This window comes from Coccomyxa subellipsoidea (assembly GCF_000258705.1).
Source record: "Coccomyxa subellipsoidea C-169, whole genome shotgun sequence".
Taxonomy (NCBI): Eukaryota; Viridiplantae; Chlorophyta; class Trebouxiophyceae; family Coccomyxaceae; genus Coccomyxa; species Coccomyxa subellipsoidea.
Window position 1 is genome coordinate 56668 of NW_005178029.1, and position 15818 is coordinate 72485.

General features: G+C 52.2%; 3 protein-coding genes across 3 annotated transcripts; 1 reads left to right on the plus strand and 2 right to left on the minus strand.

The window, feature by feature from the left end:
- Positions 1 to 458: 458 nt before the first annotated feature.
- Positions 459 to 3886, plus strand: COCSUDRAFT_43593 (kinesin-domain-containing protein; the record flags this gene model as incomplete). Its single annotated transcript, XM_005645123.1, has 8 exons — positions 459 to 638; positions 906 to 1127; positions 1358 to 1513; positions 1708 to 1878; positions 2098 to 2254; positions 3019 to 3066; positions 3363 to 3472; positions 3791 to 3886. 8 exons carry the CDS (start codon positions 459 to 461, stop codon positions 3884 to 3886), a joined length of 1140 nt encoding a protein of 379 aa, XP_005645180.1.
- Positions 3887 to 4455: 569 nt separating this feature from the next.
- COCSUDRAFT_83525 (hypothetical protein) lies at positions 4456 to 9558 on the minus strand (the record flags this gene model as incomplete). The annotated part of the gene is made up of 11 exons (XM_005645453.1): positions 4456 to 4610; positions 5693 to 5876; positions 6893 to 6991; positions 7219 to 7300; positions 7494 to 7514; positions 7784 to 7939; positions 8360 to 8489; positions 8786 to 8870; positions 9052 to 9118; positions 9274 to 9332; positions 9493 to 9558. The coding sequence occupies 11 exons, from the start codon at positions 9556 to 9558 to the stop codon at positions 4456 to 4458; spliced, it is 1104 nt and encodes a 367-aa protein (XP_005645510.1).
- A 646-nt stretch (positions 9559 to 10204) lies between these two features.
- Positions 10205 to 15779, minus strand: COCSUDRAFT_25023 (archaeal type cofactor-independent phosphoglycerate mutase). The gene is made up of 12 exons (XM_005645124.1): positions 15369 to 15779; positions 15096 to 15192; positions 14684 to 14862; positions 14236 to 14378; positions 13761 to 13850; positions 13524 to 13603; positions 13066 to 13190; positions 12550 to 12683; positions 12002 to 12177; positions 10671 to 11504; positions 10433 to 10515; positions 10205 to 10302 (listed from the first exon to the last, which is right to left on the minus strand). The coding sequence occupies exons 1-10, from the start codon at positions 15517 to 15519 to the stop codon at positions 11237 to 11239; spliced, it is 1443 nt and encodes a 480-aa protein (XP_005645181.1). The 5' UTR covers positions 15520 to 15779; the 3' UTR covers positions 10205 to 10302; positions 10433 to 10515; positions 10671 to 11236.
- Positions 15780 to 15818: the final 39 nt, after the last annotated feature.

The window sequence follows — 15818 nt, forward strand, 5'->3', positions numbered from 1 at the left end:
AAGAACGGTGAGTGGGATATGCGGGTTTTATTCTACCTGCGATAAATACCTCTCAGCCGTATCTTATAAGATACCATCACTTAGATCTCCAACCACCGCGATCAATCTTGGCTGCGGCGGCAGCCTCGGAAACATCGGGAAGAGCAGAAACGGTTGCACCGAAGTGTCAGAAATTAGGGTCATTGCCAGAAGCCAAAAGACACCTATTCAATGCCCTCGTCGCTGGATGAGTCCAACACAAGCACTTGCTGGTCGCCAAATGACTCAAGCAAAAGCGTCTGCTCTCTGCCTGCGAGCAGAAGGAGCACGCTGAAAGAAGGGATCGCGGTGGCTGTCAGAGTGAGGCCTCTGAGGTGAGATGAACGATACTATATTTAGATTACGATGGATATCTGCGCCCTTTCTTGTGCCAGGAGTCCTCTCGGAGATGGAGGTCAAGGTCCTGCCTTTGGCTGTGCATGAGAGACTTACAAGACTTACCCATGTGGCTTACTCTATGCTTGTGCGCTCTTGGCAGTGTGCCTGAATTGGACAGAGGGGAGGCCGCGGTCTTTCTGGCAGAGGGCAATAGCATTCGCAACGGCGCAGACCTCTTCCACTATGATCATGTCTTCAACAAAGAGACCACCAATGAACAGGTGATCCACAACACTTGAACCCCCAAGCTTTGATGCTGCAGCTGCGGTTGAACCCTCTGCCATTGGGAGGGGTACAATCTCAGAAGTCTCCTGCTAATCGGAGACTTGGCAGGAGACTTGATGAAAAACTGCATGAGCTCATGTCAGACACAATAGCAGCTTTGCTGGAACATGGCACAGCGAGCACACACTTCCCAGCAAGGTAATATTCTGGGAAGCTAGCTAAGACACTCTTGAGAAAGACAAAAGTATGGCGCTGGGATACAGGTATATTCAGCAATGGCGCGGGATGTAGTCCGCACCGTGACTACGGGCGGCAGCGGGGCCGTTCTGATGTACGGGGCTACGGGCAGCGGCAAGACATGGACCATGACGGGGGGTCCTGGGGATCCCGGTATCGTACAGCGGGCCATTACGGACCTCTTTATGGAGCTGCCGACTGAGCCGACAACTGCTGTCAACATGTCAGTCTTAGAGGTGTATAACGAGGTGAGCATTTGCCCGGAGAGGCGCCATCGGCAAGTGAACCACCGCAGAAATGTTTGAGCCAGGGATCCGAGCCATGATGAGTGAATCAACTGGAGCTGGGCAACCCATAAAGAGAAAGCTTTTGGTTTTCTAGTTTCAAGTAACATGAATTGCTTCTGACACTTTCACTGAAGGACTTGCCATTGGCATGATGCCAGGTCTTGCTGAGTGTTATTTGGTTGTGCTATCAGGAGCTGAATGACTTGTTCAGCCTGAAAGGGGCGCGGCTGGAGCTTCGGCAGGCCACAGGCGGCATCGGCTGCTATGTGACCGGGCTCACCCAAGTGCCGCTGACATCAGCAGAGGATGCCAAGTCAGCGCTTGCCAGAGGGATTGCCAACCGCAAGGTGCTTTGCTACCCATTGCCCTTTCATCATGATCACTGGCAGACTTGTTAACAAAGTTCTTCTGTCGCAAAACACTGGGCAGCTGCAGCTTTGGCAAAGAGTGGAACTCTGAGATCTTTGCCGGCTGCATGAAGCCATGCTGATGAAGCTGGGGAATTAAGAGTAGGAGATCAACAGTTGATACTAAAATGCAGGTTCGCAGCACGGCCATGAACGATAACAGCAGCCGCAGTCACAAACTCATAACCTTCACAGTGGCAAGGAGCGCCCCTGGAGACAGTGCCACTTCCACCGAGCCAGAAGAGGCGCTGGATGATGTTGCAACCCTGCATCTTGTGGACCTGGCCGGCTCCGAGTCAGGCAGGGTGAGTCACAATTAACCGCACAAATCAAGTGCTTTGTTGCTGTTCGGTGTCAATTGGGCTGCAGGCATACCAGAGTCTTTGCGGCGACGGGCAGTACCACCTTGTGTTCCTTGAAACCAAATAAGATGTATGGTACATTATGTCACATCAGAAAAATAAAGTCACAAGTCTGAGTGATGGTGTCAGGAGTGTTAGACATGCGCGTGCATGTGCATGCAGGTGACGAGCTGCAGGGACAGGCGGCGGGAGAGCGCTTCAATAAACAAGAGCCTTCTTGCGCTTGGCACGGTAGTGAGCGCGCTGTCAGAGGGCGTTGCCTCCCACGTCAACTTCAGAGACTCCAAGCTCACCCGCCTCCTGCAGGCCACGCTCACAGGTCCGGCAAGCTGCCATGCAGCGCGTTTTGATTATTAGTTCTGCTCAAGAGGCCTCTACCGAACGCTTCAAGGAGAGGAAAGAGTCCTGGCAAGTGTTGTATGCTTCCTCTAAAATAACTTAGTGTCAGGGAAATGATGGTCGAGAGGGCACTTCAACAAGGAAGCTAGGACACATTAGGAATTTCATGACAGAGCATTTGGCGTGCCAGCCATAGTGTACTGCAAGTATCCATTGTAATCCAGCGAAGTGCTTACGTAAGCCCAGTGGATCAACATAGTGTGAAATTGAGAACGGCTTTTCGCAGAGGGCGGTGCCAGGGTGGCGTTTATTTGCACGGCCACACCCGCGGCGTCCCAGGCACATGAGACGCGCAACACCCTCGAATTCGGCAGGCGCGCCAAAAAGGCAATTCTGGCTCTTTCAACCAAAAGGATAAAAGGAGCTCTGTCTAAGCCGCATTACAATTCCAGCTCAAGCTGCACACTCACTCACATGAACTCCGCTCATATGAAGCCATTCTGCGACCTGGGCCGGAGAACCTTTATTAGAGCCCAACGTGCAGTCCCACCAAAACAGAGCAGCAAGTCAATGTGCTGTGGCGATGGTCTATCCAATTTGCAGGATTGTCAGCATAGCCAAGGTTTGTCGTGTACCATTGATGAGGGGAATGTAATTTGTCATTATTACATTCCCAAGGATGCAACCTGGGATTTGTCATAAGGTTTGGTTGTCATAACACAAAGGATTTGTCATAAAATGCAGGTGCAAATACCCAAAGAGTCCACGCGGCGGCCGACAGACAGGGAGATGGTGCGCATGCTCCAGAGGGAAATCGCCGAGTTGCGCGCACAGGTGGCGAGCCAGAACAGGCAAGCGGGTGAGTCACCGCAAGAGCCGCTGGACGCTGAGTCAGCCCCCGGTGCATCAGACCACTTCCGTGATATGGCAGAGAGTAGCACACAAGAGATGGAGCTATCAGTGGAGACAGCCTCTGATGGGGAGCCTTCAGAAGGGCTCCAGCTGCATACACCGGTGCAGAAGGTTGAGGCGCGCAGCTGGAACAAGAGAATTTTGGAGTTGACACCAGCAAAGACTGGTGTCAGCAGCAGTGGAACAGATGCCCGTGGGGAAGAGCAGGAATCAGAGGAAATTTCAGAAGAAGGGAGTGGACGGTCAGAGGGTGCCACATCAGCGGGAGGGAGTGATGCAAGGGTTAGTAAGCTGGGGAGGCAGCTCAGGGAGCTGGGGAATTTGGATCTGGACTGTGCGGCGGATGATGGATTACTGGACCTCATCAATTCGCTCATCCAGGTGCGCTGCATGTTGTTGGTATCCCCAAAACAAATTTCAAGTGTTTCTGAATCCAAATCAGATATTTCTGCTAAGGAGGTAATGGATTATTGTGTGAAGTCGCTTTTTGGAAACAGCAGCCTCCCTTTTAAGTACTGAGGTTCAACCCAATGGACATCATACATTCTGCACAGGCATTTCATACATGCTGCGCTCCTGACAAATCTATGTGTCTGTGCTGAAGATGATGGAGAGGGTCCGGCATGTTGTGGAGGGCCGACAGAAGGGCCTCAAGGGCAGTGGAGGAAGGACAAGGGGCAACATTAAGCCAGAGGAATGAATGATTGCCCGTGCAGCGCGTTGCTGCAGTGGTGACCATGCTTTGGGGAGCAAAGAATAAGTGGACATCATTGTCAATACATGCAATGCAGTATCTATGACAGCTCAGAAATTATAGCGCACAGACATTGCCATATGTTGATAGCCATGCATGCCTAGCACTTGGCCGCCTTACGCGATGGTGAACATATGTGAAAGTTGGCAATGACAAATTTTACAGTACAACCATTATGACAATGCATCGGGGAACCTCCTCTCAAAGGAGATTTATAGCTGAGCATCCACGTCCCATTGCTACTTTCTCAGACAAGTATTCCCTGTCAGAACTTCAACCATTCCCCGTCACGAATTCAACCATGCAACAACAGTGGAAAATCACACAGAGTGACAGACTTACTTCCGCATGCAGCACCTGCCGCATGTGACTTGCAAGAATTCCCTACTTGCTGGCTGGACATTATTGTCTCACACTGGTATGGTTTGGACTGTCTCCCCACTCGCGCACTAGCACTACACTTTGGCGGCTGCTGGCAGGACATCCTTTGTCTCGACCGCGCACTCGCGCAGTTCTTACTGCACTTTGGCGGCTGACATCTCTGCTTCCAAGGCATCCAGCTCTTCATCGTCCAGGTCATCGTCCTCGTCATCATCCTCGTCCATAAACAGCGCCTCCTCCTCCTTGGACAGCTTCAGAGACGTGCCTCCATTCGTGGCTGCTGCTGCACCTACAATGAGGAATACCTCAGAATCTAGCATAATCACGTCAGGGTGTCGAAATAGAAGCCCCAACCGGCATCAAAGATCTCAGATGAAAACCAATTCAACGATGTGTTGGAAGCTTTTACACTGCATCCACAGCAGCAGGGTCAGCACTTGAGGCTGCAACAGAGCACCACATCACTCGCCCCCCCTAGAGCATCTGCATCTTGCAAAAGGCGCTCTGCGGTATGGTCAATGCTCACCAAGCCCAGTACAAAGGGCGAAAGAGTGGTCCCTTCCTTTAACACCACACGGGGAATTGAGGCTTGAAAAAGAAACCCAGATCACACCGCAATCATGATCCCGGAGGTCAGCCAAATATCTACTCTTAAAAATGCAGTACCAACCCAGATAACTCTGCATCCAGACGTGCGCGCAGTAATTACTCCTAGAAAATTGCAGCAGCGCCATTCGATGGCCCCGGGCTGGCCGCTGCTACGGCCGATACACTAATGCAGGTAAACTTAAATATTGTATACAGGCAACTCACAGGGAGATTGCACATCTAATTTGATGACCTTTCCGGCCGCCTAGAGCGGATTTGGTGATCTGCGGAGCCCGCAAAGCATTTCGGACCGTGATGCTTATGAGGAGCTGGAAATCCAATTTAAGGGGTCAGGTTGCCTGATTGGGGTGTCCCAGGTTTTTCTTCCACAGTGTTCAATGGGCCTTCCCACGTGGAATAGGTATGGCCTGGTGCTTCTCTGCCGCTATCTGTAATGAGGACCTCAACGCCCACAGGGGAGAGCGCGAGGGCTGGAATTGCGGACAACTCCTATGAACCCACCATTTCTCGGTTTCTTGCATGTCATCCTGGCGCAGGGGCCATGCTAACCATCTCTATATCGCAAATCTAACATGCGTCACGAGGGACAGATAACACATATCACTCCGCGGGTAAGCGCCGTTGCCGGGAGACGCGGCAGCCGCCGTTTGACGGCCCCGGCCCGGCCGCCGCGGCGGCGACAGATGCTCTTATGCACGCAACCTAGATATGCTGCACGCTGGCAGGAGACTCATAGCATACAGCAGGCAAGCAGGCGCGCACCATTGCTGGTAGATGCGGCAGCGCCGTTTGACGGCCCCGGCCCGGCGGCGGCGGCGGCGGCCGACGCCTCGGCAGCGAGGCGGGCGGCTGCTTCCTCGTCCATGCGCCGGATCTCGTCCTCTTCGTCGTTCTCGCGATCGTACGCGTCGTGCGCGCCCGCGTCGTCCTCCGCCTGGAAACCCTCCTGCGCGGGGGAGCGAAGAAAGGGGATCAGGAAACCCTACGATTTGCGCTCTCAGGGTACAGCGCAGGTGTGTGCCTGCTGCATTTCCTCGATGGGCCTGCCCTTCTTGTACACCTATAAGCCCGCGCGGCTCACATGATCAGAGTTTCTGCATGTATTCTAACACTCCAGTGCGCTATTTGGCTTCATTGAGTGCTTGTCAAGCACAGCTGCCAGACATCTCTTGATAATAGAGTGTCCTTAAGGTTGCATGGCCCCTAGGCTTTCATACAGGCATCTGATGACGATGACCCGATGCCTATCCTGCAGACGCTTTACACCCCATGTCACACTGGCATTGTCAAGAAGGGCTTACACATACCTGCTTGAAGATCCCATAACAAGTGCCATACACTCTGTAGCACACCAGTATGAAGAGAGAAGCATACTTGCCTTCATGAAGATCCTGATTGGCTCCAAAGCCACTTGTGACAAAAACCGATTAGGGGGGGCCTAGCCCATTAGGGGAGTAGCACGCCAGCAACAAAGAGTGCACCAATTGAGGCTTAAAAAAAATGCGGTGCTTGCCTGCATGAAGATTTCGCGTCCGGTGAGGATGCCTTTGCGTTTGCGGTCGGCCTCCTCCTCATCGCGTCTCCTCTGTTTCTCCGCCTTGCGCTGCTCCCGCCACCGCGCAAACGTCTGCACACCAAATCTGCCACATAAGCGCTGATGCCGGCAACTTGCATTCCAGACAACTGTTCCTGTTGGGCTAACACAGCTGCTCTTCTAGACATGCCAGCTGCAGCGCTACAGCAAACACAAGGATGGTGAATGCTGCATATTGCCTGATACGAGGCTGCCGCTGAGACCTGCTGAGGCCTGCTGATCTGCATGATCCAGACCGCTGGCAAGTGGGAACCAGGATTGACTATTATTTGCGTCGATAGTCATATTGAGATACGGCAGTCAAAGAGAGCGAACTCATTGCCTTCTAGTCACAAAGGCAGGATGTAGTGTGAACAGTCATGGCGTACCTCCTCTGTGATGGGCGTCTTGGCGTCAACCTTCCGCCGCTCCTCATCGATCTCATCCTCGATAGGCTTCACATTGGCTGCCTCCGCCTCCAGCAGCTCCTGAACAAATCAACACAGACACACATTCATGTCACCACCTTTAAAGACGCACTAATGCACCACGTTTTCCTGTAGCTGGAAGACACAGGAAGGCCATAATCGAAGCAAGCGCCGAGGCTGGGCACAATTGCAGGCATGTGCACTTGCCGGCTGAGCCAGAGAGAGATATCCAAAGTACGATTAGTACTAATTGAACAGCAAAAGAGGGGGATGATGCGCGGGCGCACCTTCATCTGGCTCTTCAGCACGTAGCCTGGCGGCAGTGCGTGGCGGTACTTGCAGTCCTTGCCGTTGGGACACGCCCAAAACCTGCACCATAACACAGGACTCCACTCTCAGTAAACACCAAGACAGGCACAGTTTCAGGCCTAGAGCAACCACAGATTGCGTTTAGGTATGTGCAGGAAGGCTGCAGGCATGCTCTTTATTGCCGCAGCCCATCTCAGACTGACATGACTGCCTTCACGCAGATCAAAACAAGCAGGTATCGTGCTCCACTTACGTGCTGGTGCCACTAGTCCGCCTGGCAAACAGGGGCAGTAGAAGAAATCTTTTGATCTACCGTATGCAAATGCCTCTTTGGAGGACTGCAAGAGCTGCATCAGGAGGGATGTGAAAGGCAGCAGGTCGCATCACAAGGACAGCTCTTGACAACTCATTTCAGTGTTCTTTGTTGTGTGTTGTGTTGTATGTTGTGCAGCTGCCCTGATCTGCAACAGGACTGCATAAATGTGCTCCACGTACGCAGTCCCCACTATTATTGAACTCTGAAGGGATGTCCTGCGCGCTCACCAGCCATACATCTTCTTCTCAACGGCGTCGAGGAAGTATTTGCAGATAATGTCGGTGGGGCGGTTGCGTTCGGCGCCGTGCTTCTGCTTCACAACTTCCTCAAGCTTCTCCTGGTCCCACTCGCCCATGCCCTCCTCATCCTCCTCGCCGCCCCTCCTGTTGTAACACATGCAGGGCATATGACCCATTGTACCGAGGATTATAGCCTGCCCATTCCACAGTTACTTAAAGTAACCTTGTGATACCCTTTTGCATTAAATCATACGCTCTCGTACGAACCAAATATGTGCACACACTTTCGCGTCACATCAATGAAAGCTGCATAATCAACAGAATTGCAACGCTTGTGATGCAACCAGACTGAATCATACATATCAGAAGCTTTTGCAAGCAAGGAACTTTCGTCCTATGTCGAATAACTGGTCAATACAAAGAGGATTGGAGAGAGAAACGAAGGGCGGCACCGTTCGTGCTGTGTCGTCTTGCAGGTGTTGCTCATGTCCCGAGAACACATGCCAAGCATACATGTCTGTGCGTCTGCTGAACTGCAGGCAGGAGAGAAGAAAATGGCAGCACCTGTCCTGGAAGATGTCGATCTTGCCGCCCTTGCGCTCCACGTTGAGGTCGTGGGAGAACTTGCACTTGAAGCCCTTGGTGCACTGTCCATGCCGGAAGTACTCGCACACCACCGACTTGGGATCCACGCCTGCGCAGTGCTCACAAGTGTCAGCTTACATGACAGCGAGAGTGAGTCATCGCTTGGGGTAGTTTACTCGAACGATTCCCTGACATCACTGACACAGGGTGTTGAACTATGGTCCTCCTCGCTCAGAACACCACTGACTGCATGCACCCAATTTTATCCGCCTAAAGGCGTGCGCAGGTTGGCGCGCATGAGTTTAAACAACCATGCATTGAACTGCTACGGGAATCTTTGACGACAGGAAGCACAGTGCGGGCATGTCGGCTATTTTGGGTTAGTGCTGAGGGGAGGGTGCCCACCTACAGGCACCTTGGGCTGCTTGATGGCAACGGCAAAGAGCTCTGCCAGTTCCCTGGCTCTCTCAGCCTCTGCCTTCTTCTTGTCCTGCAGGCAGGCACTCATGCATCAGCGATATCCCTCTTTTCACACAGTCTCAGGCACATTTAGTCTGAGGCAGCCTTGTCATGATCTGGGGCCAAATGCCTGATCCAAAGTGTGGCTGTGTGATTATGATGATGACTTGGCCGGGCGATTGACCAGAGACAGTGCCTCAGGCAGTAAGTACCTTTGCATCAGGGCCCTTCGCCCTCTTGGCTGCATCGTCCACATTCTTCTTGACGGTGTTCACGAACCTGGACAGGACAGCTCATCAGATACTAAAGTACCAGGCAGCGGTTAGATCAATGTACGTCCCCAATACATGCAATACCCATCCTCAAGCTTCTTGTTAGCCAGCAAAGTGTCCAAGACGGGTTGATGTATCACTCTGTGATGGACTGGGACTCACTGTTGGACTTTGGCACTCTTGTTCTTGTTCTTGAGACCAAATGTCTTGTCCTCCGCGACCTGGCAGTAGCAGTATTGTTCATTGGAAGCTTGTTATAGAATGAAATCAATTAATGCAACATATGACAATTGTACCAAGTGAGCAGTTCCTGGGCAAGCAGCTGTCTGCTGCCAGGGGAGCATGCCATGCATCGCTGCGGGTATCGAAGCGATCGCATACCTTCTTTTTCTGCTCAAGCTTTGCTTTGTCAGCAGCTTTATTGCCTTTGTTCGACTTTGGGGCCATCCGCTGACAAAGTAGGCGTCCCACTAGCTAAGCTTTTTTCACGGATTGGCCTCGATTGCGGGCCTCTTGTCAATCGATGTACACTTCTATTTTCACCCTTGAGAAGTCCCCTTTCCTTGAACCAGGTAGGCTCGGCCTTGGATAAGAAAAGTCTGCACGTTGATGGAGATTATGGTAGCTCCACACTCTCTGCGATTTTTGACGCTCGGAGCCTTTATGAATCGATTTCAGATTGACCTATATCTTCTGGAGAAGTGAGGAATTGATAGATCGAAGGAATGCAGCAAAGCAATCTGAGACGGCTCTGCTGGGAAGCCATGTGATGGACAACCACCAATGTAGAATCAAAGTCACGTCCACAGGTGCATGAACTTGCCATTCATCGCCAGGTCTGCCTGCAAAATCCTCATCAATACAACAATCCCCATTTTTCCATTGAGTCGAGATTTCTTCATCTGTTCGTAGGATTGCAGGCTGCAGCGTGTTGGTTTCCAGACCTGCTAAACCTACAGAGATCAGCTCGACGACACCGATCATTTTTTGAAGTGCCTGTTGGTCGTCTCGTACTGTTCCTTGCATTTCCAATAGCATTCAAAAGGGGTCTGTCAGGGATACTGCCCCAAGTTTCGAGTGGGCACATCTTTGGAGTCCTAGCACCCAGGATGTCTGGAGCAGGAGCTTGGTTCCGGACGATGCTGCATCAGGAGCCCATCATCATGTGGAGCTGCATCATTGGAGGCATAGGTGCGCGTCATTTACGAGCTGCCAGCTCACATAGCACCACCTGCAGTTGCTTGTGCAGCAGTGCTATGCATTAGAAAATTGCAAGACCTGATTTTCTGAGGCTATGCATGAGAATATTGCTATTCCGCAGGTATTATCATACCAGTGGTAGTGCCCCCCATCCGGCAGTCCTTCTCAAAGCCGAAGAACATCAGCCCACCACCAGTGAAGCAGGTGACCTGCTTCACCTTCTCTTGTTGCACCCTAGACATGAAACTTTCAAAAATATCACCACCTGGGCCGCATGCAAGAGCAAGGGATGCAGAAGCAGCTTGATATTTAGGGCCTGCTTCATATGTTCAACTGAGCATAGAAATCCTGCAATGCAGATGATTGAGGGAGTCACGGCGCGGACTTGATAGTCGATAATGTATTTCTGCTGCCGAGCTATGCACAGCGCCGGATATGGGCAGCCAGTGATTGAGTCAGATCTGTGTTGCAAGCTGCGGCGCTCAGCAGGAGTAAGATCTAGGGGAGCGGTGTGGCTCATTGTTGAGGAGGTTCTGTTGAGCTCCAGGCAATGGAGCTGCAGATTCTTTGATAGTGAATATTACAAATGGGGAAAGATATTCAGACATAGCAGTTTGACTGCACTATCCCCATGATGATGGGCGCAGCTGTGGGTGGTGAAAGTGACACAGGACAGAGCAGGCTGCGGCTCTGCCACTGCAATGATCAGCTAAACTATTCATCGGTTGAACCTATAACACGATTCCTGAGAGGCTACTGCACTAGGGTGGAAGGATCCCCAAGCTGCTGACACTATCGCCATATGCATCAAAATCTTCTAGATATAGAACATGACCTTGTAAGTTGGTAAGGAGCCTGCCTCCAGCAGATCAAAGGTACAGCATTTGAATGCGCAACTATGTTCACTCGATGTCCACTCTCAAATTTAGGGTACCTTTGATAAAAAATCCCTTATGAGGGGCATGACCTGGCTGCCCGGAAATCTGCCCAGAGCCCCTTGGGCAGCCGCCACCTCATCAAAGCTGCCCACATTATCCCCAAGCTGTACTGTTCTCTTAGGTGCCGCTGTTCCCTCCACACCATTTGCTCTAGAGAGCAGTTCCGCTACGCTCTCTGCGGGGTCTGGGTGCGGTATTGGCTCGAGTGGGATGCTCCTAACAAAAGTGCTGCCTCCAAGCGCCTCCACAATGTGACTGCACAGGGGAACCTCAGTCAGTCAAGTGTCTGATCTGGAATTGGGTGGTTGAAATGGAGGAACAAATGGGTGCTAAAACACCACCCCCGCCATTTGCCAGGGAGCCACGGCAAAAAGACAGGGGCATGACGACAAAAATTGCAAGCCTGGGACCATTCCATGCAAGCTCAAGGCCATCAAAGCCTAGTGCATCTGCATTCCAGCATGCACAGGCATCCAAGCTTCAAAGCAGCCGAAAGCTAGCTAGTCCTAGGCAACAACAGCATTGTCCACAACAACAACACACACAACAACACCAAAGTGGATGCAGAGATGCAAGGCCTTGCGAGCGCCATGTTAAAGGAAGGGCTGCTTTGCAGTTTCATGCAAGACGTGCAGCATGCAAGACTCCTCCGGCTCAACAACATCAGTGCATTACATTACTGTATGATGTTGGCAATCATGTGTGCTTATGCTCACGATCAGCAGTATACAGAGGCTCAGGAAAGTTCTCACGTGAGGCGCGCGATGGCATATGGCACCGGTTCATGAGAGTGGTCGCCAAATTCTACCGGGGTGGAGTGATCGCTCGTGAGGCAGAGGGAGTATCGCCCCCGACCGGACGCCTCGGCCTCCCACAGCCGCCTGATTAGCTGGCCCACCATTGCATCAACCGCCTCAAGATAGCGCACCTGCCAAACGGCGTTCCCACCAATGATGACAATCTCCATTACCAGTACTATTTGCAACCAAGGATCGGAGGCTTATAGCTGTGAGCCTAGCTCGTTGGCAACAGCAAGCAGACAGATGTATGAATTCGCTCAGATGCCCGATTGTGTTTGTAATTAACACGCAGGGCAGAATTTGCACACCCCGCACAATACGTGGCGCCCGATGCTTGCAGCAGTATCAAGCAGCGGTTTCTTTCGGAGGACCCACTGCTTTCCTAGCAGACTGCAGTGCGCAAGAGCATGCAGCAATAGAGAGCCCTCTTGTCACAGGAGTCTTGTGGCTGAAGGCATGTAAGAGACATGCCATGTGGAAGATGAGGCCAAGTCGGTCACCTTGAGCACAGCCTGTCTGTCGTGACCGGTATCGTCCACAGCCTTCACATGCAGCATCCCAAAGCGGTACCCACCGTCGATCAGCGCTGATGAGATCGCCTGTGCCTTCTTGTGGAACTGTGTCCTATAGTCCCCTGCAGTGAAGGGCATGCCAGTCAATGTGAGGCAAGGAGTGCAGTGTACAGAACATGCTGGCATGCCTTTGACAAACGCCCAGAGCCCCTGAAAGGGCCATACTATCAGTGTCTCTGCTCCATGCCCCTCTGTTGCAAGGGGTAGCAGATCTGCGTTAAGTATGCAATCTTCTCCCTGCTCAACTGCACGTACGCGATCTTTACATGGATGGGCCTTGCCAAAGTTATTAGGCAATACCTAATGCAAGGTGCAATAAAGGAGCTTTGACAGCCACGAAGGTCTGCCTCTGCAACCCCATCCACTGTCCCACCACGCATCCCCCAGCATGCTAAACCCACAAAGGAAGACCATAGTGAGAGACAAAATTGGAAAAAACGGCACCTGTGGCTCCAGGCACTGAGAGGCAGTCCATGCCGAGGGACATCCCCAGGCCAGCAATGATTTTGGTGGGGGCGACCATGCATGCGCGAAGCCCATGCCTCTCCTCAAATCCCTCCACAGCAATCCTGCAGCCGCCGTAGACATTCGTTAGAAGGGATTTGGTGAGTAACATAGAAGGTTGAATTTGATTTCCTACATGCTCAATTTGACTTGAGATGTGTCACCCCAGTCCTTGATGCAGTCTGTTGATAGATTTGTGAGAGCAGGAGATAGGCGCTCACAAGGGGTCAATTTCCTACAGTCGTCAGCGCAAGGGGCAAATGTTGCCACTGTGTGCGCCAATCCTCAATACAGAGTCTCTGTCATGGTTATCCTTACCCGCCTGACACAGAAGCACAGAGCGCTGTACATACAATGACAAAATGCAAGAAGTAACGGGGGAGGTGGATTGTGCGCACCTTGATCCGCAGCCCCGCAAAAGCACAATGTTGGCAGGCGGCTTGCCTGCAGCCACCCTCTCCTTGTTCACCGGATGATCCTGCGCACAGAGCCGCAGCAATCAGCTATGCTGCCTCTTGCACTTGAAAACCCTCTATCCTAAATGGACAACAGCAGTTATCTGCCTGCCAGGGTGCAGGGTCCTTCCAGATTGGGCCTGACATGCACATGCAGTGAGAGGTCAAACCAGCAAATACCTTGAGGACGTTGCAGAGAGTGGCTGAGAGCTCGGTGACAAGCACTGCTGTGAAGGCAGCCTCCGGCGATCCATCCAGCGGCTTCACCTCCTGCGCTTGCAGCAAGTAAATGATTAACATCACTAACGGCATTCCCAACAGAGCCCAAGCAGCTATGGAGGATGAGACGATGCCTAACAAGTGAGCTCAAGCCCCTCAAGAGCTTTTGCTAAGGCCTGCTCCTGTCTGGACTCAGATATACGCAGTGGAAACTGGGCGCAGCATGTTGAAGCAGCACCGACATGTGCACCTGGCTGGAGGGAGCGAGATGTCTATTCCTACTCCTGTTGCACACTGTTGCTGCCAACAAAGGGCAATGTACAGGGGCCACTGGCCACTGGTGTCGGCTTGGCACAGCCCCATGCCAGGCGTATGCTCATGCGTTGATGTAAGCCAAAGGAGCAGAAGATCTCAAACATCAAGACAGTTGGAGCACCTGGAGCGGCAAGTTGTCCTTCAGGGGATCAGTCCCAATTATGGCGTCCGAGAGGCCTGGCCCCGAGACGGCCACGCCGCATCGATGCTCCGTCGCATACTTCACCGCCACCGAGTGCTGTGGGAACCCCGGCAGCCGCACACCTGCCCATACAAACACCACTCAACTAACTCTCACCCCACCGTCACGTCCTCCCTTCTGTGCGCTTCTGATAAAGCACTTGTGATCAGCGAGCTCTGGTAAGGTGAGGAATGCTGCCAGATCTGCAGGTCACTGATCGGCTGGAGATCGAATATGAACCCCCCCGAAAAACCTAATTGAGAAAGGCTGTTCCCTTCTGCCAGCATGGGACTGGCAATGTCTTCAATGCGGCAAGTATTGAGGCAATCAGCAACACCATGCACGAAGAATGCCCCATAAATTAGTAATGTAGTGTTTCCGATCGCACCGTTGAGGTCTGCGCACAGGAGCGGCCCGATGTCTTCGAATTTGCGGTCGGCGCGGCGGCTGAGCACGACGCCGGAGGCCGGGTTGAGCGTTGCAAAATTGCATTTGAACGCGATGTCCCCCGGCTGCATGGGGATCCCCGCCCCCATGCTCTCAAAGGCCCCCCTTCCCCGGTAGTGCCTGCACGCGCATGCATGTAAGGTAGGTAAGTCTATTCCGTGTTGCCGGGAGTTTTTGTAAAGTGGTGGGTACAAATGCAATAGAAGTACCTCATCGAGGCATTCTATCTACTCTTCATTGCGTTTGGGCCCAATTTACAGAGGAGATATCACAAGCATGTAGACCATTGCCATGGGCCAGAGGCGATCTAGTCCAACTAACATGACATGGGTGAGAAGGTGTGAAGAACGCACAGCCTGGGCTCGTAGCCTAGGATCGACAAGTGTGCCGTGTCGCTGCCGCATGCAAGACCAGGCTCCACTGGATCCAGCAGACCATTGAGCCCGGCTCCTGCGTATTTGGGAAGTTGAAATATAAAAAGCCGCTCACAACCACTGCAAGCACGGACTTCTTCTACCGCTCTCTAGATTCTGTTCTTGACATGCTGCGGGGACAGCTGCTGGCTAGGAAAGGTGGTCGAGCACTGCAGGACCACAGAAAGCGAAGTAATCTTTGTGAGGCACTACCTGCAACGCTGTCCAGGAATCTTGTGGAAGCGAACTGCAGGGGCGTATTGCCGTTGAGGAATGGAACGCTCACGTCCCCCAAGCCATCGATCAGTACAAATGCGATGCTGTGAGGGATTTCTTCAGCTTTTGCATCTGACTGAGAGGCCATTCTGTATACCAGGGCGTGTCCATCACATTGTCGCGATCTGTTGCAAGCAACAGCGGAGACAGGTAGCTGTCTTTCCAGTTGCCGGCAGCTCCGAGGCTTGTTATATCACGGCTACGCGGCTCAGGAAAGTATCCAGATGATGTCTTCGCAGATATATTTTTTACAGTGCGAAAAGATGCTAGTTGATAGTGGATAACTTTTTGCGCATGATCCTCTATCTTTCTGCTGAACACATAATATTATTTCCTGGAACTCCTTCTCTCTTAATGTATGCAACGTATTTGAAGAGTTCTGCTCTG